Source organism: Cyclopterus lumpus, chromosome 9 (genome assembly GCF_009769545.1).
Source record: "Cyclopterus lumpus isolate fCycLum1 chromosome 9, fCycLum1.pri, whole genome shotgun sequence".
Taxonomy (NCBI): Eukaryota; Metazoa; Chordata; class Actinopteri; order Perciformes; family Cyclopteridae; genus Cyclopterus; species Cyclopterus lumpus.
Window position 1 is genome coordinate 8,218,212 of NC_046974.1, and position 25,887 is coordinate 8,244,098.

General features: G+C 43.4%; 2 protein-coding genes across 4 annotated transcripts in view; both read left to right on the forward strand.

Annotated features, from left to right (window-relative positions):
* si:dkey-91m11.5 (PH_BCR_vertebrate and RhoGAP_Bcr domain-containing protein) overlaps window positions 1-6,234 on the forward strand; it is a 32,581-nt gene extending 26,347 nt beyond the window's left edge. For 2 of the 3 annotated variants that reach the window (XM_034541604.1, XM_034541605.1), the window contains 8 exons: window positions 224-355; window positions 2,896-2,955; window positions 3,058-3,167; window positions 3,500-3,639; window positions 3,747-3,881; window positions 3,995-4,100; window positions 4,411-4,570; window positions 4,658-6,234. In XM_034541604.1, the coding sequence (XP_034397495.1) occupies window positions 224-355; window positions 2,896-2,955; window positions 3,058-3,167; window positions 3,500-3,639; window positions 3,747-3,881; window positions 3,995-4,100; window positions 4,411-4,570; window positions 4,658-4,747 (933 nt within the window). In that variant the 3' untranslated portion in view covers window positions 4,748-6,234. The remainder of the gene's footprint in view (window positions 1-223; window positions 356-2,895; window positions 2,956-3,057; window positions 3,168-3,499; window positions 3,640-3,746; window positions 3,882-3,994; window positions 4,101-4,410; window positions 4,571-4,657) is intronic. The other variant, XM_034541606.1, reaches the window with a different exon arrangement.
* A 324-nt stretch (window positions 6,235-6,558) lies between these two features.
* On the forward strand, window positions 6,559-25,638 carry specc1la (sperm antigen with calponin homology and coiled-coil domains 1-like a). Its single transcript, XM_034541262.1, has 16 exons — window positions 6,559-6,897; window positions 12,696-12,858; window positions 12,958-13,096; window positions 13,183-14,840; window positions 15,244-15,451; window positions 15,657-15,730; window positions 16,464-16,639; window positions 16,964-17,127; window positions 17,275-17,396; window positions 18,192-18,282; window positions 18,822-18,911; window positions 19,014-19,170; window positions 19,432-19,534; window positions 20,906-21,022; window positions 21,107-21,166; window positions 21,844-25,638. The coding sequence occupies exons 2-16, from the start codon at window positions 12,733-12,735 to the stop codon at window positions 21,931-21,933; spliced, it is 3,375 nt and encodes a 1,124-aa protein (XP_034397153.1). The 5' UTR covers window positions 6,559-6,897; window positions 12,696-12,732; the 3' UTR covers window positions 21,934-25,638.
* Window positions 25,639-25,887: the final 249 nt, after the last annotated feature.

Sequence of the window (25,887 nt, forward strand, 5' to 3'; positions counted from 1 at the left end):
GTGCATATCAGAGTGGAGAAATGTAATTAGTGCGCTCCACTTTCTGTATCCACTGCTGTGTGTCTTTAAGACCCTGTTTCCCTGATACATACTTGTTTGAAAATCAAGCATCTCGGTTTTGAAACAGGCTGTGGAGGCTCAGAAACGCTGTTCGGTGGATAGAATAAAAGTACATTGTTGTGAACTGGACTGAAACATGTTTTCTGCTCTGTGTCTGTGCAAGGAGTTTGAGATTGAACTGGAGGGCTCTCAAACTTTGAGGCTGCTCTGCTATGAGAAGTGCTACAACAAAACCAAGCAGAGCAAAGACGATGGAGAGAACGCAGACAAGATCATGGCCAAAGGACAAATAAAGGTAACAACAAATTAGGGTAGACCTGGGTCGGATGGCAAATAATGGGATGTGTTTTTTGGAAATTCCTGAGAGGATCAGATGGGTTTATTGTGGAAAAACAACACCTGTATGTGTGTGGCTGTAGTTGTAGCTTTATATTTGATAATAAAAAGTGTATTTCCCAAAATGCCGTGACTATTTATTTTAATGGAAGTCACAGGTACTTTAAGGTACTTTAATTTGGTACTTTAAGGTACTTTAATTTGCAATCACTGTCTGGAATTCTGGCACGAAATACTAAATAATGACCTCTTATACAACAGTGGAAAAAAAATGAACTAAAAATCTATATTTACACGCTCAGTTTGAACCCAAATCTATACAGTTCCACTCACATGTTTAGGAAAAACAATCGTTGCCTATGTGGAGTGAATTTGCTCACTCTATTGATTCTAGTACCTCCACAGTGGTAACCTATTTGCACAGTTGACCACCGCAGCTTTTTGTTTTGGCTAATCCTGCCCTGGGAGACCCTTTGCTGATGAAAAAGAAGTGAGTCATTAGATTCCCAGTAAGTCACTTCAGCTTGACCCCTGTCAGAGTGTTGTGACAGAGGGAGGATTAGCCTTGGGTTGACCAAATGTTGCCGTTGGCACGGCGCCAGAGTACGCCAGAGAGAGACAGAGCGCTCTTTGATCAACCAGAGAAGGGATTTCCTTGCTGGACAGGTTGGTCAAAACTCTGTCGAGTCTCAGCCAGATGCTTGCCATGTTATTCAGGAGCCAACAGCCTGGAGAAAGGACACCTGTCAGGTATTTAAATCACTTTCATGGCCTGTTGTGTCATGTTGGCCTTTCTTCTTGCTTTGTTGGCGTCTACATCAATGGTGTGGAGCCGAGACTTGGCGATATGACACAACAAATTAGTACAACAATTAAATTATTAGAATGTGACACATACACACACACACACACACACACACACACACACACACACACGCATATATATATATATATATATATGGGAAAATAAAAAAAAACATAAGAAATATAATACACATTTTAAATAAATAGAAAAGAAATAGGTATATATATATATACTTGAGTTTTTTTACAAATAATACTGATGAACCAGTATTACTATTTTTACCATTTCATATCCTTAAGAATTACATTTTATTATCTGAGGCAGGACATTTTGGGGGAAAAGAGAAAAGATGACCAGTCATAGAAAGAAGAGCCTCTGAGAAAGGTAACAGTTAATTTAAGGGCTTTTGACACAATATATTGTTTCAGATATGGGCGAGATGTGTGAAGTCACTAGTCATTATTGGCCAGAGAAGATCCTGTTTAGGTTACCTGGGATGCTATATGACCATCCTGCACTCATCACAGCGGCAGGCGTGAGCATGTTGGTAATGAGGGGAGGAGGGGATTCTCTTGAGTTAATCCCCCAAATCCATTAGGAAAGTACAACCACACACGGGCGAGCGTGGACGGCAGGCTGCGTGGCTTTGTTCCTGGCTGACTCTCAGTGGAATGAAAGGATTTGGAGTATAACAACACCGAGACGTGAATATGACAGAAGGTTTTGTGAAGATTCAGCTGGTCTGCATCAAAGAAGACCATCAAAGCTTCTTCGAGGCCATGTGATCAGGTGCTGCTGCTCTTGTTAGGGACGGTTGAGAAAACAGCGCCACCTGTGTCGCTCAGCGCTAGTTTCTTTGTTTGTTTTCCATTAGTGAGTAACATTTTAAGAGTTAAGAACGGCTCGTGCCAGAAAGAATGCGTGACAGTAATTCTAAAGAGGAGGAGAGTGTGGATCAGGTCAGCGGCGGTCTAGAGGAAAAGGGAGACACTGCTCAAAGGAAACCCCAGGGTACGGGGGCCCGTCTGTGGGACAGAGTCCGCAGCAGTCTGAGCAGACCAAAGGTAAAGATATGGAAAGTGAGCTGTGGACAAACCTACATGGGAGGTTGTTGTAGACGATGCCTCAGGAACCGACACTTACGGACAAACTTGTTTTCGCCTTTCTCTCATTTTCTGGTGACATTTAATATTATTTTATTACTATTTAAGTTGTACACTGTGTTGTTTTTCTGTTTTGGATTCATCCCTTTTGGGGTTTTAGAATCCATCGTTGGACTCGTGATTCTTTTTTGTATTGCTATTGTTGATTTAAGGTGTTGCGTAATAATATAGTTTTTTTTTCACTGAACAAAGGTTTTTCTGAATGGGATTTGATGGTTTCTTGGTTGAAAGAACATCTGCCATCTTGGACAGGCCCAGTGCTTAGCAGCCGGCCATGAAGTTATTACATTACTCATGCCTGATCACTGTAAATACATGCTATCAGATTAGTATTAGTCAGATGGCTAAAATAGATCACTGACACTACCTGGCCATATGAAGTTTATGCTTATGTGTACTCATATCACCTGGCACAGCATTTCCTGTTTTTATTAATTCTGAAGTGAATCTGAATCTGAATAATAATAATAATAATAATAATAATAATAATAATAATAAATGAAATAATTGGCTTTTTTTGTTTTCTTTCAGCTGGATCCTCAGACGTTGCAAAATAAAGACTGGCAGAGGGCAGTCATCGCCATGAATGGGGTACGTTTTTAAAAAATAAAATAAAATGAGAAACAGTTTTCTGCACCACATCCTTTACAACTTGCTGCCGTAGTTGTTGACTGGTTTCCTAACTTGTTTCAGATTGAGGTGAAGCTTTCCATGAAGTTCACCAGCAGAGAGTTCAGTTTAAAGCGAATGCCTTCACGGAAACAGTCCGGCGTCTTTGGAGTGAAGATCAACGTCGTAACGAAGTGAGTGTGTAATCGTGATCCCCATATTCCCATTTTTATTTTTATTGTAAGCAACTCATGAGTCAACATATATGTGCTGCTTTTTACAGTATATGTTTTGTTAATTTAGTTTTTGTGTCCGATTTTTTTTATTTGTCAATGAATTAAAAATAAAAAAACGTGTCTACTGCGAGTGCGCAGCATAAAGGAAGTGCGGTCCTTTGAGAAGAACTAGTCCTCCCGAGGCTCCATGTGGCGACGTGGTACTTATTTCAACCACGGCCTCTTGTGTTTCCAGCATTCACACGATGTGTTAAAAACCTTGTTTGTGTGTGTGACCGTGTCCTCACCAGGCGAGAGCGCTCCAAGGTTCCCCTCATTGTGAGACAGTGTGTGGAGGAGATCGAGCGACGAGGGATGGACGAGGTGGGAATCTACCGAGTGTCAGGAGTCGCAACTGACATCCAGGCTCTGAAGGCGGCCTTCGATTCCAGTGAGTTCACTGTGATTTCTTGTCAGCCTCTCGTGTGATGAGTGTTTTTCACTGTGCGGTTTGCATTCTCTGGTATTGCGTGACTGTTGTGTCATCTGCCCCCGCAGACAACAGAGACGTGTCTGTCATGATGAGGGAGATGGACGTGAACGCCATCGCCGGAACACTGAAGCTGTATTTCCGCGAGCTGCCGGAGCCTCTTTTCACTGACGACTTGTACCCTAACTTTGCTGGAGGCATCGGTCAGTCGCCACTTCTTTATTCTGGCATAATGTTCTGGCGATCCGAAAAGGCAGTGAATGCAGTTGCGAGTCGTGAAACCGGCACATTCATTTTGTGTGCTTTCGCCCTGCAGCTCTCTCTGACTGTGTGGCCAAGGAGAGCTGCATGCTCAACCTGCTGCTGTCTGTGCCAGAGACCAATCTGGTGACCTTCCTCTTCTTGCTCGACCACCTTAAAAGGTAAAAGACCTCACAAATATTCCATTATTTGAGCTATCGTGCATCAGTCTGTATCGGTGTGTCAGTGTGCATCTGTTAACCCCTGCTAACCAATAGTAATGGGTGGTTGTAACGGGGTTATTTGAAAACCTTACAAAACACATTAATGTACGGAGGCCCTGAGAGGACACTGGGAAATAAATGCGGTAATCCATTTTCAAGTCGGATGGAAATAAAAAGATTCTCTGAATTCGCCTGATTTAGTCCGACATGACCAGAAGATTAAGTTTAGAACTTAAGATACCTGAACTCACTGAGTGTTTTCTTCCAGGGTGGCTGAAAACGAGTGCATCAACAAGATGTCTCTGCACAATCTGGCCACAGTCTTTGGCCCCACTTTGCTGCGGCCCTCTGAAAAAGACAGCAAGATCTCAAACAGCTCACAGCCGATCTCCATGAACGACAGCTGGTCTCTAGAAGTTATGGCTCAGGTAAAACTACCGCCGGGATATTGATAAGCAAGACTGTGACATCTGGGGCTGCGGGGCGGGTCTAATCGCCTTTTTCTATGTCCGTAGGTGCAAGTGCTTCTCTACTTCCTTCAGCTGGAGAGCATTCCTACCCCCGACAGCAAACGTCAAAGCCTTCTCTTTTCCACTGAAGTATAACGGGAACATCATGCACTTGTGTGTACATGTTCAGTTCAGAGGCAGAATGTCTGCTGCTCAATGACCTGGACGCTGCTGCGCAGCCACACGGCCGGCTGGTTTACTCTGAGGATGCTTATTTTAGCCACTAGGTGGAGCCATCAACACGCTGCGGACTAGAAACAGCCACCATGACCAAAGCCATGTCTTTTGGAGATGTGATGAAAGAGCCTGTGTGTTCTGTTTACCCACAAGCTTGCCTGCTGTGTCAGTAAAAGACAACCCTCCATGATGTATGTACACATATATCATTCCTTTTCTAATTTAATTTAAATTTCAAGAGGTGTTATTTACTGTACTTAGATATTTTCCACTGCCCTGTTCTGTCACTGTGCACATTAGCTCCATATTCACAGAGGGGAATTTCTGCTGTAGTTAGATATTGTACGATTTATTTCTGCGGATGGATGATGGATGAATGATCGGACGTGTTTGTTTTTTCCCAGAAGATGTTTGACTTGGTTGAAAGCTCATCTGTGCCAATGTTTCCCTGCTGATGGCCAATAGAACATTTCAGTTGCCCAAATGTTTACACGCACTCTTCATTTTGTAAAGAATTTAAAAGACTGGAAACTGTAGTTGACACACAGCAACATGCAGGCGTGTTGACCAAAGCATCTAAAGTGTGCTATACTGTTTGTATGGTGACCTTGTTCAGTTGACAGGTTCTTCTTGTGGTGCCCAAATCAACTTTTCTGTAGATATAATTGATTTCTTTTGGAAGTGGTACCGGGAAGTGAAAGGCAAATCATTCCAGGAAAAGGTGAGGCCTGATCTAGGGAGTGTGTGCTGTGCTGTGTAGCAGTTACATTTCACAGTTGTCTTTTGTCCATATTTCATATGTTTTGTGTCCACGTTGTTTTTGTTTTTTTCTGATTTGATTTATTCTGTGGATGTATATGTGTTGCTTCCTGCATTCCTTCTCTGGAGTTTATCTATATAGGACAAAACCACATTGCTGTAGAAATGAGAGCACCCGGAGATTATCTCAAATACCAAATGTTCCCTAGTAGGACCCTTGAAGCACAGTGATTCACTCATATACACGTTTTATGGCTTATTAATAGGTTAATCATCCACATACCTGGTATTACTTGTGGAAAATACACTGTGTTCTTGCATTAATATTTTTTTTTCCAAATCACTACAAGTATTCAAACACTTGTGAGCACAAACTATAACCCTAAAGGCTTGTGATTTAAGTAAAATAAGCAATAACTATTAGAGATTATAGGATGAGACGAGTGGGTCTTGTGTGTATGATTGATGTAAATAAAAACTTGGCAACATTATTTTTTGCAATGTGTACTTCCTCAGCACGAGATAAAACATACTCGGATTTTAAAATTCTCTGATACTGTCTTTTTTATTAATATGTATAACTCATACTGCAGTTCAGTGTGAATTCTACCTGATATGTGATGAAATAAAAATAAAACATTACTGTGTCTGGGCTTCGGTGGTCCATAATCTATCCATCGTCTGTTTAATCCAGACATGTCCAATAATGTAACAGTAAAGTAAAGGTATACTTTCAACTTGTTATCATTGAGCAACCACCAAAACAAAAATAAATACAAATTAATACAAAAAAACGTGATTTATTCATAAATCCACATTATTTATTTTTTTTACATTTAAGGTGTTTGATATTTTAGAGGTATTGAGAGGGATTTATCACAATTTTAGAAGAGATAATCCGCAGATACCACTGGTCGGGTATCTTGAGTAACTGGGGGACTCCACTCGGATTGCAGAGGGTGTGAAGCTGCAGTTGACTTGGCTGAAGAGAGGCGCTGCAGTCCTTTGGCCCAGCGCCTGGAGTCATTTGGTAAAACCCTAATAAACGACCCGTTGGATACTGAGACGTCCCGGAGGCAGTAAAGTGCCCCCACGCCCCCTCCCCTCCACGGAGGGTGATGCTGAGATGATGCAACCAGAGGAGGGGGAGAGAGGATCACCCGGCTGCTGCCAACAGAAAGAAACTGACACACGAAACCGATGCTGCCTGCCGTCTGAAGTTGGGAATTAGCGAACTGTTGGCCCCGGAAAATGAAGAGCTATCGGACGTTTATCAATGTGTCGAAACGGAGAAGTTAGGAGAACCTCAGGTTTGAATATTTTATCTTATAACTTGACAGAGCGCTGTCTTTTTTTTCTTTCTTTTTTTACCGGCTGTGCTAACGCCGTTAGCCCACCGATAGCATGAGCAACCGTAGCTTTGCCGTTGCTTACTGACAGCTGAGGTGAATCAACTGACTGAAAGGGGACGTTTTAACCGTTACGTTCCCGTCAGGTTACGTTACGTTGGTCTCGGAGACTCGCTGTGTTCGTTCGTTTGTGTTGAACGGCGAACAATTGTTGTTTTAATCACCATCAAACCATATGTTGGGTCAGCTGTCAAGCTGGTAGAAATCAGTTGGATACACACGAACAACTATTTCACAATAAGTCGTAATGTGTTGACATGTCGCGTCAGTGTCGTGCGTTGACGTAAAGGTCGTAAACACAGTTAGGAGCTCTTTTGTTTCACCCTGATATAAAGGCGATTTACGTTTAACTGCAACAGTAGTTTTGTTGATTGTGACTGTATCACAGAGCTTTTGTTATTCTCGACAATGGTTTAAAATAAATTAGCTAAATGATAAATTTCTAATTTGGCTATCGTAGTACTCTGCACATCTTGACAATTTACTGTCGTTACTTAGATAAATATATTAAAAATATAAAGGGCTTTAGACCCTTTTACTCTGTATAGTAAATTGGAAGTATCTTGACTAGTAACGTTACTATCTGTAGTACAAAACCATATTACATCTACTATACTTTAAATCATATGTTATACCTCTACTTCCACTCTAGGTATATTATCTTGCTCCATCTGAGATTTGATATCTTCATTTCAGGGTCTTGAGAAGTGGTTGAAGGGTTGTGCTTACGTGTCTAGCGTTGTGCTTTTGTTTTGAAGGCCTGTGGCCAAACAGGAAGTGAACGTACTGAAATTCCCTGCGTGCCTGACCAAATAGCTAACCAGCTAGTTGGGTTATCTCCTTGTTTTAAAGTTGATATGTTGTCTTTAAGATAATTTAACCGGCGTATGCTCACTCCATATAGTGGGTCCGTTGTGTTTATCTCAACGTGTTCGTTGGTGGAAGTATGTGCCTGTGTGGTTGCATGACACACTCTGTGGGCTAACGTTAGCCGTTCGGCTGCTATTGTAGGTGTAGCCCAGAACAATGTAAATGTGCCACCCCCCTGAGAAGAGTCAACAGTGACCTGATGTTGCAGCCTGTCAGTGCCTTGTGGCTCGGCCCAAAGGGCATGCTGTTGCCTCTGTGAGTATCTAACTAAATCCTCCTCTCAAGCTCACTTCATTTCGATCATCTCCCCTTTTTGAGCACAGATGTTTCCCAACTTTCCTGGAAGTGGCTTATGAAGAGCAATGTTTCACAGCCTCTTTAAATCAATGTCTTGGACATCTGACTTATGAGATACTCCTTGGCTCTGCCTGATCATTGCTTTGCTTTTAGATAACATGTTGGGGGGGGGGGACTCTCCAGTTTCGGGAACTTTGCCCCTGAAGTGAGGATACATGTATAAATGTGTTTCCAGGACAACCTAATGGGTCAGGAACAAACCCATGTGCAGTTAGGTTAAATATATTAAAGTGGATTCAATTAGTTGTGTTAGGCAGGCCTACTGTAATGTTAATGAAGTGAAAGGTGAATGGTAACAAACACGCCACAGCTCAATACATTCTTTACCTATACAAATATTAACGTTAGGCTACGTCATTAAAAAATGGCTTATTTAATTGCATTCCAGGCGTGTGTATTAATAGTGAGGCATATTAATATATAATGAAATTCAAGGTTTGACAGTGTCTGCTCTGTCTCAGGCAGACTGGTGCCTGCTTGTCCTTGTACACACAGTCACCCTTTTTTTAGTTTTTTCTTTTTACGGGAGACGCCACCACAGGAAACTGATGTTATGGCAAGGAAGTGCCTCCCCGCAGTTAAAGCATGAATAAGGAAGGAGCGCGGGGAGGGGTATTAATGAGTTACTAGACCACTGCGACCCCCACCTCTTTCTCTTCCCAGACTCAACTCGGCTGTTTCTTGTGCCTCCTCCGTCTCGTGCTTTGTTCAGCTGTCTGTAAAGGAACACTACACACACTTGTTCTTTTGGTCAGCCTTGGATCAGATCCATTGCATTCACTAACACTGAAATTGAATACTGTAGCTCTATTTAATTTGAATCAGGATAAGTGTTATTGGCTTCTGGCTTATCAAGGAGCAGCTTACATACTGCAGCACAGAGAGCTTCATGGCTAAATGGAGTCGAGGTACATTGCACATGTAAATCCAGTTATTCTGCACTGTTTAATTCTGACCACTTTTTAGCTCTAATAGCATGGATAATGATGGCCTTTTAAAATATTTAATAGGCAAAATTATTACATTTAAAATATGTCCTATCCTTGTAATTGCTGATATGTTATAGATTCTGAATATCAACACCCACCATATTTCTTCCTCCTTAAAATATTTGTGCAGTTAGCTAATATTTAACAAAACCTTTTTTATTTCTGTGTTTGTTAAAGATTTTAGCTATATTAAAACAATAATGCATCATTATCTCATGGAGTCATCATGGACTCACCAAGAAAATAGTTTTTCAGCATCACAGAAACGGCATTGCTTTCAATACATTGTGATTCATCACAGATGTTGGTGGATACGACGGTGGTGGGAGGGAAACAACTCTTTCATACTACACTTTACAAATTAAACCAAGTCAGTCTGACAGGCTGGTGTGTATGAATCCATTGGTGTGTGTATTATAGTTATTGTTGTAAAGGTTTCTGAAGTACATACACGCACACAAAACCTTTTTGCTGTAAATTTGCAGAGTGAGAGAGTGAAAGAAAAGGCAGCTGCCTCGGCTCCATTTAGCTGCACTTTTGCTCCACTTTTGGTCTCCCATGTCTATTCAGATCCAATGAAAAGAGATCTGCCTTTAGCTAGCTGCTCTGTTTCAGACATCTGCTTTGACACACATTCAGTTATTCAGAAAACTGGCTGCAGTAGTTGTGGAGTGCACGTCAGTACTCTGGGAGAACGCCCTGTCAAACGTAGGTTTTATGAATAAATGCATGCATATGCAGTCGGTACAGAGTTAGCTGTGCAGATAAGGCTGGGGAGTATTATATAGAAGGGTCATAATATAGTCTAAAGTTAGCTGAGTCCGATTGATTGTCCTTCAGCTGCAGACGTTAGTCGCTTGGTGGCTTATATGAGTTCAGCAGCTGCATTGGTGCTGATACACATTTAGTATTTTCTTTGTTTCCTCGTACCCCTCATAAGTAAGAAGACATGCACAGCAGGACTGTAGAAGCTTCCCAGAAATGTATTTATTGCTTCACTGCGTATATAGAATTTAAGATAACCTGTCAACATACAAAGTCCAGGTCTGGGTAACATGTAGCGAGACCTGTTCAGACATGCAAAAATGCATGTTTTCAAAGCCACAACATAAAGCTTCCAAATAAGGCGTTGCCTGTGGCGATGTAGATTGTTCATACTGAGGATCGTAACTCAACAAAAGACCCTGACTGGGGAAAGATGCATGATGTTAACATAGACTTTATATTGGTAATCCCCAGTGGTCAAAGAGGTTGCAGATGTAAACACAAATGTGCTTCAAAGTATACTCTGAAAGTTGAGTTTGTGTCATAACCATAAGCCTGCGGTACAGGTCTGTTTCAGTCACTAAAGTCTACCAGCTGAGACGCATTAGTTGCCTTTTCCTCCCCATGAGGCACAGAAGATTGTTTCTTTTGTTTGCTTCCAGCGATCTCTGAACTTATACATAACTGTCTCTGGTCTAATGGCATCTGACCTGTATTTGATGTCTGTAAGAAGTCAAAACAGTAAGCGTGTTATTTTGTGTAAGGATTTAAGTTGCTGCAACTTGAAAAATCATATTTTTTATCTTTTGGTCAATCTTTGGTCAAATTAATTAGGTGAAGCTAAACACTTCTCAGCATCTACGTCACTGGAAGCCCGACAGAAATAATAAGCCAAATAAATAGCATCTCGGCAGAAAGAAATGAAATCGCAAGCAAGTCTGCCCAAAGTGGAAGATTTGGTGCCCAATGGCAGATTTAAAGTATCATCTGTACCAAGGAAACGCAGCTGAAATCTATTAGTAAAGTATTTGTTTTTGAATAAAGTGCAGTTGTGGTTTAGTAGCAGGTTATTTGGGTTTCTCTGGAAGTACGAGGGGAGAGAAGGTTGACAATATATGTAAGCCATTGTGTGCAGATCACCCCCTGCTCCGGCTGTATCAGATCCTAAATATTGATTTATTTTAGCTGTGTGTATTTATTTAGTTAAGAGTCATGGAAATGTTTCAATCTGTGTATTGTCTAAACAGTTGTGCTCTTGGAGCAACACGTCGGTCAGCTTCTCACAGTGTTCTGTTTAAAGTCTAATTTACTGCTGATTTTTGATTTATATGCATTTCAATATCGAAACAACAAACCTCTGCTCGGGAAAACAACCGACTCGGAGATAGATTGTTGCTGTGCTCCTTTGCACAATAAATAACTTCTGCTCACTTTTTCCTTCTCAAGAGCCTTCAAGCTCAAGAGCTCCAAATCTGTGCTAAAGTACTTACTTTTTGTCTCCAGCTGTGTCCCAAATCACTTTTCTTGCTATCGTGGCATCAAGTCAGGTTCTCCTTAAACCTGGACGCAACATGCGAACAATACCGAAACAAGCTTTTGTTGTTTGGTTCCAGACAGTTTCACTGCCGTTTATTGGCAAAAACAAAAAAAATGCATCAGATAAAATCCAACATAAATTCTAGGTGCTTCATTTAAAATAGTTTGAGAGAATATTTTTGCCATTTTAATTCAAGCCACATTTTTTGCAACAATGCACAAGGCGGCTCACCAGATTACGCTCAAGAATGTGCTCCAATTAAATAGTTATTAGGAATCTTTTCTGGGTTGTCGAGTTGTTTTAAATAGAGCAACAGTAATTGTGAACTGGTACGAGCACATCTTGCACCAAATGATGTCTTGGCAGTGCCAGATGATCATTCAGTGCATCAGACCGGTTGCCCAGGAACACACTCGCATTATTTTCGGCTCATGAGATTTGACTGCAGTTGTGTTGGTTTGAGCTTCCACTTTGATCTGTGAAGGAATCTACTTTTCCTTTTTTGGGGCTCTGCTGATGATCATTCTGCACAAGGAAAAAGGATAGAAAAAAAACTCTGCTCCTTAGTTGGCATGGACAGACAGGAGTGTAGACGGCAGCAAACCACCCACACAGATGAGGCTCTATCGCCGCTAGTGTTGATGCAGCTGACAGGAGAGTGAAACTCTGAACTGCCGGAACCATCACAAAGACACAAGAGCCATCTAGTGGAGATATCGAATGGCCTTTTGAAAGCCTCTATTTCAATGTCCGCCTCAGATTCCTGAATCGCCCCCTAAAGCCATTTCAACAGCTACCAAATGTAACTGCAGTAAAAAGTTATTATATAATATATATTATATAACGTTATTTTTTATAATCAAGCACCACACAAGTGTCCATCGTCTTATGTAAAGATAAATTAAAATGTTTAAACTCTTAAGATGTACACTAACTAGTCATTATAGGGACCGGGAGAATAAGCATATGAATATCCGCGACCGCCTAAACACCAACTATCTAGAATAAACCACAGAGACGTCAGACAGAAACAGGTTTTCTGCAAGTGCTCAGCTATTCGGTGTGGTCTCAGTGTTAAGGGAATTGCCTCCTGTGGAAAGAATTCCTCTTCCATGGAAAGCTGGAGCTATCGCTCTGCGCACTGACATACATTACCTTTCTCCTCCCTCCTCTGTGCGCAGATTGAGCTGTAAATGTATCGGCATCAGAGAGCTCAGTATGAAGAAGTCGGTCCGGCCAGCGGTGAGTAAGGTGAGCGGAGATCGAGGGAAGGCGGAGGCCACGGTGACCTCTGGGACCGGAAAGCCTGCAGCGAAGACCAGCACCACTGCACCTCTGTCGAAGGTAAGACTCATCGAGTGACAGACTGGATGCAGGTGTGAATTTGATTTTATTTTCTTGTTTGTATGTGCGTTTATTGTTTTTGTTTTTGTGTGCTTTCAGGTAAAAAGCAATGATGACCTTTTAGCAGCTATGGCCGGAGGGAATCCTGCATCAAATAATGCTGTCAACAAGAACAAGAGGACGGCCTCCATTGGGAGTAATGCTAGCAACATAGACAGCAAGCCAAAGGCAACGTCGGGTAATATTCTATGCCTACATAGGAGTTTTATCTTTAGTAAGTTGTTATGCTGAAAATGTAAAGATTACCTTTTTCTCTCTTACCAGGTGCTTCATCCAAGCGGACAACCTCTTCGATTTCCAAGGAGCCAAATTCATCACGAGACCGTCTCCGAACATCCAGGACCTCAGCCAATAAGAAGCAGTTGGTGTCAGGGACTGTAGCGGGGGATGCAGCATCAGGGAAGCGCTCTCGTGGCCAGTTCCTGGCAGAGTCTGATGGCCGTATGAGCAAGTCTAAATCAGATGGCCAGATCAGTGATAAGGTGGCTCTGGAGACCAAAGTGAAAGACCTGGTGGGTTTGGCTAAAAGCAAAGATGTGGAGATCCTCCACCTTCGCAGTGAGCTGAGGGACATGAGGTCCCAGCTTGGCTTGGGAGGGAAGGAAGCACCGCAGCAGGAAGAAGCTGGGGAGGAAGAGGAGGAGGAGGAGGAGGAGGAGGTGGAGAAGCCCCTGGTTTCAGCCATCACAGCAGCTGATGTGGAGTCCACTTTGATTCTCTTACAAGAGCAGAACCAGGCCATCAGAGTGGAGCTCAACCTGCTGAAGAGTGAGAACCGAATGCTAAAAGACCGACTCAATGCGCTGGGCTTCTCCCTGGAGCAGAGGCTGGATGCCTCTGACAAGCTTTTCAACTACGCCTCCCTGAGTCCGGACCTGGCCGCAGGCAGTGGGCAGAGTGACGGTGGAGGAACAGGTACGCTGACCTCCTCAGTGGAAGGCTCAGCCCCCGGCTCCCTGGAGGACCTGCTCACAGGGCACCAGCTTGGAGGCTCAGCGGACAACCTCGACAGTGAATCGAGCGAGGTATACCAGGCCGTCACCTCTAGTGACGACGCTCTTGACGCCCCCTCTGGAGCCTCCTCGTCATCCGAATCGGAGTGCGCACCCAGCAGGGAGCGCTCCCGCAGGGGCAGCAGGGACAATGCCACCGAGGTGTCGCTGGCCTGTCTGACGGAGCGCATCCACCAGATGGAGGAGAACCAGCACAGCACAGCTGAGGAGCTCCAGGCCACGTTGCAGGAGCTGGCCGACCTGCAGCAAATCACCCAGGAGCTGAACGGAGAGAACGAGCGGCTCGGTGAAGAGAAGGGGATCCTCATGGACTCCCTGTGTCAGCAGAGCGACAAGCTGGAGCTGTACGGTCGACAGATCGAGTACCTGCGCTCCCTGCTGGATGACCATCATATATCATATGGACTAGAGGAGGACATTAAGAGCGGCCGCTACATGGAGCTGGAGCAGCGCTACGGAGACCTGGCAGATAACGCCCGCTTTGAGAGAGAACAGCTGCTGGGGGTTCAACAGCACCTGTCTAACACTCTGAAGATGGCTGAACAGGACAACGCTGAGGCCCAAGAGATGATCGGAGCACTGAAAGAGCGGAACCACCAGATGGAGCGCATCATGGAGTCAGAGAGACAGGGCCGAGCTGCCATGGGGGCCGCTCTTGAAGAGTACAAGGCAGCGGTGAGTAGTGACCAGGCGGAGCTGAGCCGCTGCAGAAACCAGCTGGACCAGGAGAGGCAGAGGGTGGCCGAGTTGTACTCTCTTCACACGGCCGGGGATAAAAATGACATCTGCCAACTGCTGGAAGGAGTACGTCAGGGGAAAGAGGAGGCGGAGGCCAAGGCGGCGAAGTTGCAAGAGGAGCTGGAACAAGCCCACAGTGAACTCACTCGGCTACAGGAGAGTTTCAGCAAGGTCAGTTTAAAAAATGTTTTTAAAAAAACATTCAAATCGCAGGCTATTACAGAAACCGTGTGTAGGGCATCAATTTCCTGAAGCAATAAGATGCTAAATTTAAGTGTTTGGCCTAGATGGGGCTGAGAGTTTAATTGTCTATGGAGCAGAGCCAGTTTTGACCTTGAACATGTCACAGATTCAGCATCCAGGTCTCCAGAGTCTACCTTCCTGTTAGTACCTCACCAACATAACACGAGTGAGAGGATGTACTTGACACACACACACACTGTACACAATACATCTCTATAAATAACTGCATGACACTGCTGCAGCTTTGTTGCACATTAGTCAGCCAATTACTTGTTACTTGTTAATGAAATGAACGATACAACTCTTCCTGTGTGTGTGTGTGTGTGTGCAGCTGGACAGGGAATACAGACACTTCCAGGAGCAGGTGCAGCAGCAGATGGCCGAGCAGGAGCGCATACTGGAGAAGCAGCGCTTGGAGCTGCAGGAGAAGGAGACTGAGATCGTGGACATGAAGGAAACCATTTTTGAGCTTGAGGATGAGGTGGAGCAGCACCGAGCTCTTAAACTCCACGACAACCTCATCATCACGGACCTCGAGAGTAAGCGGGCGGACAGTGTAAACTCGTTGTCATGTTCCGAACTTTGACTGGCTGGACTGGTTTTATACGCCTTCATGTTGGCTGGAGCAGGCAGCCAGTGGTCATTCAGAGAACCAATGACAATGTATCATGTTTCGTATCTCAAAAGTAACACTTGTGGTATTGAGAAAGACAAACATGCATTTACTTACCGTACCTGTTTCAGACTCGGTGAAGAAGCTGCAGGACCAGAAGCACGACATGGAGAGAGAGATTAAGATTCTTCACCGCAGACTGAGGGTAAGAGTGCTGCAGGGGTGTAGTGAGCTATTTGAGGGCAGTCTCGGGATATCAGATTTCTTCACTAGGAGAAAGGGAGACATGAAACTGCAGCAATTTTGTCGGTACTAGTATGTCGACACTGGGTAAAAAAAAACAACCTAGACTATGTAAAGACTTCCTCCCATCGAACAAATGTAATGCCAAAACATTACAGATTCGGGCGCTGCCATAATTTGGAGCCAAAGTTTGCGCAGTCGTGATCAGGGGGTGGAGCCACACTATCGAGTCCCCGCCCATACACCTCACAAACCCAATCACAAACACGGCCACGCCTTCTTAGAGTGAGAACCACCTAGTTGCACAACAATTAACCATAATTTTTCTGAATACATTTACGAACAAATTGACTGATGGTCTATCATAGAGACTCATTATTCGTCTTTCAGAAACTATGTAATGTATAACATGGAGGAGCTTTATGGCCTATACTGCCGCCATCAAGATATATTTCTTTTTTCTCACTGTGTGTGTGTGTGTGTGTGTGTGTGTGTGTGTGTGTGTGTGTGTGTGTGTGTGTGTGTGTGTGTGTGTGTGTGTGTGTGTGTGTGTGTGTGTGTGTGTGTGTGTGTGTGTGTGTGTGTGTGTGTGTGTGTGTGTGTGTGTGTGTGTGTGTGTGTGTGTGTGTGTGTGTGTGTGTGTGTGTGTGTGTGTGTGTGTGTGTGTGTGTGTGTGTGTGTGTGTGTGTGTGTAGGAGGAGTCAATGGAGTGGCGTCAGTTCCAGGCTGATCTGCAGACTGCTGTCGTCATTGCTAATGACATCAAGTCTGAAGCACAGGAGGAGATTGGAGATCTGCGGCGCCGGCTGACGGAAAACCAGGAAAAGAACGAAAAGCTGTGCAAGGAGCTGGACGAGGTCAAGAGCCGCAAGTAAGACCCACGGAGAGACGTTTGGACGAGCTCCAGCGGTCACGCTGACATCGTCTGTCTTATCTTTGTAAAACAAATTAGGGAAAATCGATTTTTGCTTACATTAGGATTCTGGTTGCACGGTTTGCATCCATTTATCTTTGATTAATCCCACAGTTGAAAAATCGCCTTTACATAACACTATACATTACACTATATATTTTCACCATAATCGTCCCTACAACATGATAACCCTTAATTAGATCCATTCCCCAGCCATGATATATAAATTGACAGCATAGGAGTTCTGAGTGTACATGCTGAGGAGAGAACTGTGTCTCCCAGGCAGGACGAGGAGAGAGGCAGAGTGTATAACTACATGAATGCAGTAGAGAGGGACCTGGCTGCTCTCAGACAGGGGATGGGTCTCAGCCGGCGATCCTCAACCTCCTCGGAGCCCTCGCCCACCGTCAAAACACTCATCAAGAGCTTCGACAATGCCTCCCAAGGTACTACACTACCAAGACATGTGCTTTGTCCACACAGAAGGAACTTGTCTCCCGACAGGGTCCATGACATCAGGAGTGCGTTTGGCCATTCAAGTGAGGAGCAGATCTAAGCTGAGCTGTGTTTGTGCCTTTTCACTCCTAACTCAGGTCCACCGACCAATGGAAGTCCCTCAGTGACGCCAACAGCCGCGGCCTCTCCGCTACCACGCACCCCCCTCAGCCCCAGTCCCATGAAGACGCCCCCAGCAGCTGCTGTTTCACCCATACAGGTACGGGAGGAAAGGCTTGACGTGAATATGCTGCTGCGGCTTTGTTACTTTTCACATTTAGCTAATATTTAACTTTATTGACCGCAGTGTGAAAAGATGCATTTGGCTTTAAAAACTACGTAGCATGGAACACTTATTAACAAACAACATGATTTTTAAAAGACGTGAACATAGTTCAAAACTATAACTGACTGAAACAAAAACTGACAAGAAGCAAGATTTGGTTTGCAAAGAAAACTTGAAAGTTTTATCTGAAGAAAAGTTTGTTCGCCGGATCAAACACTCTTTAATGAAGACCAAAATGATTATTACATTGTGTATTATAGTGTGTCTTTGCTCATTAAAGCGTTTATTGTCAGTGGTTCTGCTGAGAGGGGAGTGAGTGTACTGTGTAAACAGTAAATGTGAGACACACCCTGTCCTTTTTATATTTGTGGTTTTTTATTGACCCAGTGCTTCAGGAGTACTTATAGTTTCCCACATGTGACCACAGCATACACTCTCAGATGTGAATATACATCCCACTTCTTATTCACTTTTTGTAGAAATATAATTATTATTCTGTTTATTACAACTCATGTGAATTAGTATTGGATACGATGAAGCAGTAATCATTAAAATGCTTCTAAATTGGTCCAAATAACTTTATCTGTACACACTGTGAGCACACATTATATGTCAGAGAATGTGACTTATAGGTGAACTAACGACAATATATCAAAACAGCCATAATTACCAGTTTGTCCTGTAAATACATGCGCAATGAAAAAGCTGTTGTTGCTTTTGCTATTTCAGAGACACTCCATAACTGGCTCCATGTCAGCAGCCAAGCCGCTCTCCTCCCTGAGTGATAAGAGGCCCAGCTACACAGACATCACCATGCCAGGTGAGTCAGCCGTCACAGCGACCATTTAAATGCACTACGTGAGGTGTAGAGGGCCGAGTAATGTGCTGTCAAATGTAGGTCACACACAGTCCTTTGCCCTCCGCTACACCTCTTGTCACAGTGACTCACGGCTAACAGGAACGGACCTCCACTCTCTCGTGAGAAACAACAGTTTCCCTCTCAGGGGCCTGGAGTTGGCAGTGAGCAGGTTTACTGTATGTTGACTTCATGTTTGAGTTAATCAAAACACTGGAGTGGATGATAAGAGGAAAGAGATGAACCACCACGTAATGCAGAATTTCCCACAGTTCGTTCTCACCAGTAATGAGTTCAAGTGTTTTATGTGAACGTGCAGACTTGGCCATAGCCTCCAACGTTCCATTTATTTTTCTCTGAGTTATTGTTTTCTCGCAGACCAAGGGAGCCTCGTTCGGTGGTATTTTCTGAGCTCAGAGGGGCTGGAATGTGGCTCTTTATTGACCCTGTTATCTAATTTCAGACTAAGTGTCTGTGATGTAAATACTGTGATATATCCACAGCTGAGCACCTTCTCAGGGGAACCTCCGCTAGCCGACCTCCGCCTGTCCACCAGAGGGTCTCCAGCATGGACTCCACAAAGACTATATCAGGTCAGAGATGCTCGCTAAGTTCTATCAACTTATTTTAAACTAACTCAGCCGATAGTTTAGTTTAGGAAAACAGTCTTTAATTGTGTCCCCCATCCTGAGCAGTGTCCCGCCGGAGCAGTGAGGAGATAAAGAGGGACATGTCTGCTCCAGATTCCTCCTCAACCTCCCTGATGGCTATGAGTGCTGCCTCCTCCCCGCTCTCCATGTCCTCCTCCTCCCCCACCGCCTCCATCACCCCCACAGCACGCAGCCGCCTAAGGTACCACCTGCCGGGCCACTGACTCACCTGTATGTTGTACTGATATGAGAGAGCTGGGTTGCGTTATTTACCTGGAAACCCGCAAATGTCGCTCGCTCACACTGCCGGCTTGAAGTCTGTTTTCATCCTCGTCTGTGATTTTCATCTGTCAGTTGCCTGTGTGGCATTACCTCTTCATACTGTGGTTGTGATTGTAAATATAGTAAATCTTTTTAAACTGTGAGTGTTTGCTCACATGCGTCTTCTGTGTGACTGTTCCAGAGAAGAGAGAAAGGACCCGCTGTCAGCTCTGGCCAGAGAGTACGGAGGCTCCAAGAGAAATGCTTTGCTGAAGTGGTGCCAGAAGAAGACTGAGGGTTATCAGGTAGGTCACTGGGAGGCACCATGATCCCATCTAGACTCCATCTCCAATATGTTGCCAAGAAGCTGGCATTAAGTAACAAACCTGGTGAACGGTGTGTTTCCAGGAGGTCGGAGTGAAACAAGGTTGTAAAAAGCTTTTTGTGGCTCCAGAGTGAGCTCTGTGGAATCTGATTAATTGCTTGAAGTGATGAGTCAGTGTTGGTTGGGTCTGAAGAATTCACGCAGTGACTACAGAAGAAGGCTATGCTAAATAAAAGAAAGGTAATTCATTCCTTCATGGCAAGATGAAATTCCCTGGATCAAATATGGCGATACAAATATGTATTTTATGGTTTGATTTTTATGGTAGTATTATATATTGTGTTTATATGGGTGCTTTGTTGAAATGAATGAATCATGCAAACTATGAGACAGAGGTTTTTCTTTTATAATAATTAGAGCTGAATATTATTAGAAGACGGCGCGGGAATGACGGACCCCGCCACTAAAAATGAAACCTACTATATAGAGAATTAAGTAACCAAAAAGTAAATGCCTTTTGCAGAAGAAATTCAGACCATGAGTACAATCAAAAACGGTGCTTTGAGTTCATTAACATCTTTAGGATTAGAACTTTGCCTCTTTCCTTGTATTTTCTCGTCGTCCCCTTCAGTCCGCTGTGATGGTGTCGTTGTTCAATGCAGTACGAGATCACCTAAAGATAATAATAACGTCAAAGCATTAACCTAGCAACGACTGGTGCTAAAATGACAACCCACAGATGTGTCAAGAGTCTTTTGCTATATTGAAGCGCTGTTTACCCCTTTTTAACTGAAGTAGGTTGTGGTTACCATGGCACCGTGGGTTTTCTCCAGGAAGTGTGCAACATTTCACACATCCTGCAAGTTACCTACGTGACAAATTCACGAGGCTATCTCTGAATCATTGTGACTCCATCCAGATTGTAGTTGAGGAGACTTGCGTTTTTCTAGTTGCATATCACCTTAGTGGTTTTAAAGATCACATATTTACACTCCCTGCAAAGGTCAGATGGCAGTTGATGGTGGAAAAGATGATAAAAGATATGAATGAGTATTGTTGACACGTCATATAAAACCCAAGGCCTGTCCTCAGATCAAGCTGCAGTTCTCTGTGGTTAAATCATTTTTAAAGAGTTCCACGACAGCTGAATTTATTGTGACCATATTATTATTGAAAGCTGTGATGCACAGTGGCTGGCTGTGACGTTCATGACCTGGGATGAAATGTTGTACCCTCTTGGCTCAGACCAGGCCCACAAATTGGTTTCCCATTGATTTTTGCCCTGAACTGTAAATGTTCTGTTGAGTTAAATCAAAGTTTAAGTGGACGATCGCCACTTTTTGTTTTTCAGAATATCGATATTACAAACTTCAGCAGCAGCTGGAATGATGGCCTGGCCTTCTGCGCTGTGCTCCACACCTACCTGCCCGCACACATCCCCTACCAGGAACTCACCAGCCAAGAAAAGGCAAGTAGAGCCCCAACCTTTAAGCCGATGCGTTAGACATAGTATTGCACTGAGTGTGACTTTGACTCCCTCTTCTTTTCTCAGAAGAGAAACTTCACCTTAGCTTTCCAGGCTGCAGAGAGTGTGGGCATCAAATGCACTTTGGTAAGCTTGATACCGATATATGAAATTACTTTATTCTGATAAATATGAGTGAAACCAAAATGATGGAAAAACTGTACCCCTAGAGTAAAGAAGACATACGGGAACAATCCAGACACAACTTTGGGTCAGATGAAATGCCTTAATTTAGACATTATATGAACTCAGAGGAATGTCTACAGAAACTCTTTGCCCATTTTTAGAGTTAATACTTTTTTTCATATCTTCCTCTTACTCATAATGTAAATATACTGACATTCTTATCATTAACCAGAGAGGTACTACAGTACGTTCTTTAACGGTACAGTGTGTCGTCTACAGTTCTGCTTTCGGTCTCATGAACCTCATTCAACCGCCACAGTATTGGTGGCTAAGCTGTGCAGCGAGACATTGTTTGAATCCATAGAGCTTTATTTTACGTCCTTTCAAGCCACACCACATTTTGGGAAATGCACTTATTCACTTTCACAGTTGCGAAGGATGAACCACTCCCATTTCTGTACATTAAAGCGACCCAGGAGCTTAGCTTCGCACAAAAAGACCGGAAATGGTTGTACAGATAAAATAAAGATGCAACATGTTTATTTATTCTATATTTACTCTGATATACAGCAGTGGGACAGACGTCTTTAGTTTAGCAGTGAGTTTTCCATCCTTAACTGCTTCTTTCTGTATTCCAGGACATAAATGAGATGGTGCACACAGAGAGGCCGGACTGGCAAAGTGTCATGACTTATGTCACAGCCATATACAAGTACTTTGAGACCTGACTCCGCCATCTCACACACCCTGCTCCTGCAGCACAATCAGCGCCACGCCAGCCCTCCTGAGCTCTCAGCAGCCTCTCAAACCCACAGACAACTGGTATACCTCACTGCCCCACCACCACCACCATCACCACCAAACATCCAGTCACGCTGCATGTCGGTATTAAGCAACACTAAAGGCAGACCACAACCTCAGAGGACTCTCACACAGTTACTACACCCTTCCAATGTAGTGTAGAGGGTGCTTTGTGTAGAGTTGGAGTCCCGAGGACTGGCCTGTATCTCTACTGTTACACTAAAGCCATGAGAAGTAACTCTGGTGAGCCAAGTATGAACTGACCAGCGGTCATCTTTCCCTTTGGTTCGCGTCTGAAGGAGCTGCATGAAAAAGGAACCAGGTCTCAGTGCCTTCTATCTGGCTTTTCTTGGCAAATAATATCCCGTTACCCTCAACCCAGTTTCCAGGGGAATTCCTGCAAATCTGACTTTCAGCCTGCTACTTTGCCAGAGCAGTCATTTTTATAAATAGTCCTCATGGTTTTTCCTTCTTCTTTCTTTTCTTGGTTGTGAATAATTTGCAGAACACATTAGCTTCTACAGAATACCAACCCCAAAAGGTCAGAGGCGTTTGAATTCCCCGGACGACCCTAAAAGTCTTCCAGACGTTACAGTTCGATACAGGTGCCTCTCTCTTTCGATGGATAAAGTGCCTGTGTGAGTTTTGATGCAGGAGACCAGGATATGAGCTCTCTCGATGTGCCAACCCTCCACAGAGGCAGGCAGTGTCTTTTCACTACAGTTTGTGAAGCTGAAGATTTCAGGAGTTGTTGCCAAATATGTTTCACAGCCTTTTGATTGTCGATTTCTGACTAATTGGTTATCAGGACAGAATGATGCTGCAGACAGCTACTGCATCAGCATCGGATCATGACTGACAGAAATATGCCATGTTCTACAACACTTCTACACATAAAGCGGCACTAACTCACTCCGATGATGCTTGTTTTACTAAAAGATTCATGAAGGTTGACTGATGTGTGTAGAGTCAAACACTAATAGTGTTTGCATTGTGAAGGCCTGCATTTGCCATCTTGCACTTAAACTAACTTCTATCATTGGGCACGTACATGCACACAGCATCATTTCATCATGACCAAAATATGAGTGAATAGTATTTAGTCTTTTGATCAAATGTGTGTTTGATTGACATTTAAGTTGTGTTTTAGATCAGAGAGCCTTAATTCGAAGACTCGGTGTTGAAGAAATGTGCTCCAGTTTTTTTTTTGGGACGTTTTGCAGAAACCGATTCATAGGTCAAGACACACTTTTGTAGGTCAATGCGGCGGCGTATTTATAGGAACGGTTGAATACAAGTATTCACTTTCTTGCAGAGAGTTGGATGAGAAGATTGATACCTCTCATGTTTCTGTTCCCTGAAGCTAGAACAAGGAGCTGGTTGTCTGAGCCGAGCACAACAGCTCACTAACTGACATGTTATCTCTTGATTGTCTCTTTAGTTCTCGAGTCGCCTTAGAGAGGTTTGTATGTAGACGTGTTGGTACAAACCCAGGCTCGCTGTTTCCAGTCTTAATGCTAAGCTAAGCTAGGCACCTGCTGGCTCTAGCTTCATATTCAGCGCACAGAAATGAGTGATATCGATCTTCTCATCTTTCACCCGGCGAGAAGGTAAACAATTGTATTTCCTAAAATCTTGAATTATTCCTTGAACATTTATCATCATTTTTAGCTCAAAATATGCACAAGTAATTGGACATTTCATTGTGCCATTTACTTATTTTGTGTGTTAATACTGATGCGGTGTTAGACAGCTAGTTTTTGAAATTCCTAGCATGACTTCCAGTTACTATAGAGATACTTTGTAGCGCACAATGTCATATAGTTTGTGCGATTTCAGTCGGCAACATTAATGTTGTGCATAACATTTGAAGTCCCCTTATTTGGTGTTTACAAGCAATATACAAGCATGTAATCAATGGTTTACGTAGCTTTAAGGACATTTTAAATGTTTAATGCATAGTTTGTCAGCAGTTATAACTTCTCCTATCAAGACTTATTTATATAATTACAACTGTGTTTCATTATATTGTCATTATTTATCTGTTAATAGAGCAGCCTCCACGTATGGGTGTCCACAGGAGGAATTATAGTTGTGGACAAATACATTAATAAACACTTATACATGCTTCCAGCTACATTTTAAGTAAATTATAAACCATTTGTTAAATGTATACTGCTTTGAAATACTGAATCGGGGGATTTAAAGCTATGCTGCCTGGCTGCTGTGTGTTTATCGTGCCTCAACATACCAAGTTCACTGTATTTATTTTGCATGGTTACCGATCATTGTAGTGAGGTCGTTGCTTTGTCTGTGTGTCCGGAGTGTAAATTAATTGATTACACAGACAGTAAGTAGCTGCACTGAGATAAGCTTTTTGTATTGCGCACTAATTTCCTGCCTTAACAGTTAAGCCGAGGCTTCTGCGAGTGAAACTGTGACATTTCAAAACCGCGGTTATCGTCGCTCCCCAGGCAAGATGTCGCAGTGTGGAGACAGTCACTAAAACAAGGTCCTTCTTGTTTGAGCCCCTCGAGGAACACTAACAGTGAGCGATGGTCATCCACCGTGTCTGGTGAAGGTGACGCCACACTCGGCTTTGATTTGGATCAGATGAAGCTGCCAGCTGGTATCAATGGCAACATCAGATACAACATTTGCCGCCTCTATTTCGAAGCGCGTCGTGCCAAACCACATCGACACTGTGCACAGCTGCATCAGACAGTCAGCGGTTTGACGTTCGCACGACAATGACCGTTTCTTTATTTTGTGTGTGCAAATTGGAGAGTGCGATTGAGGTATTTAATGACATTTGGAAGCATCGGCTCTCTGTTGATGGCGGTGTTGTGATGCCATGTCGCTGAGGGATCGTCAGCCAACAGTTTTATTGTGTTCCGCTCGGGTTCCACCGCCGGCCCACGTGTTTTATTGCTCCCGCCCGGGAACGCCTGAGGGCTCCAGAAAGATTTGAAGCCTCTCCATCCTGGAAGCGGAATGTGTTTTTGATCACGCTTTAGTGATCCTGGGACTTTACGAGGTCCAGCGTGTGCTGATATGAAGAGTGATTGATGAACATGAGAGACCAGACGGCTGGCAAAAACTAGGAAGCACATTCCACCTCCACAGGGTGCAGCCACAAGGGACATGTTCGACTGTTTGGGACCTGAGATGTGGGTCGCTTTATAACGAGCAAAGCAAATGTGAACAGTGCATTGGGTCTTTATTGGGTCCACTTCATCACAATACAATTATTTTTCTTTGTATTTACTTGAAAATGCTCTGAGAATTCCACTGAAACCTGCTTTAGTTTGTCTTTTTGTTTGTTTCCATGTTGCCTTTTTATCTTATTTTTTTTACAATCCATGCCACATTTTGTTTTTGGTGGGATTGTTTAGTTTTTTCTCTCCTTGTCACACTACATGCTACAGTGCTGAAATGGTCCCTTTGAAAGGGTAAAGCTGAATGAACAGATGTGTGTTTTTGTGCGTGTCTGCGTGTGTAAAGGGACTAAGCTACAGTATTAAGTGCACACTACGATGATAATCAGTAAGAAATAAACGAAAACGACAAATCTGTCTGGTTTTATTTTTTTTTTTTTTCTGCCAATATTTATAAAGGACCATTGAAACAGCTTTGTTTGTTGTCGTTATTGTCTCAGTAAGTGGTTTTATCTTTAGGGTCAGAATGGCCGCGTTGTAACCTTTCTATTTGAATTGTGGCACTTAACTCCTCCAATCAGAAACACTCACTCTGCACATGCTCAGTAGGATTCGCTCTCGGCCTCTGGAGACTTTTTGGATTGGAAAGATTTAGATAACTGGGAGTTTAAACTTACATTAGTTTTATCTGTAGGTTATTGGTTACATACAGTGGTATGAAAA

Excerpts from the sequence above, each read along its gene's own strand:
- specc1la (XM_034541262.1), top strand. The coding sequence starts at position 12,733 with ATGAAGAAGTCGGTCCGGCCAGCGGTGAGTAAGGTGAGCGGAGATCGA. Across the intron at positions 18,912-19,013 it reads CTCCACAAAGACTATATCAG|TGTCCCGCCGGAGCAGTGAG; the intron begins GTCAGAGATGCT and ends CATCCTGAGCAG. Across the intron at positions 21,023-21,106 it reads AACTCACCAGCCAAGAAAAG|AAGAGAAACTTCACCTTAGC; the intron begins GCAAGTAGAGCC and ends TTCTTTTCTCAG.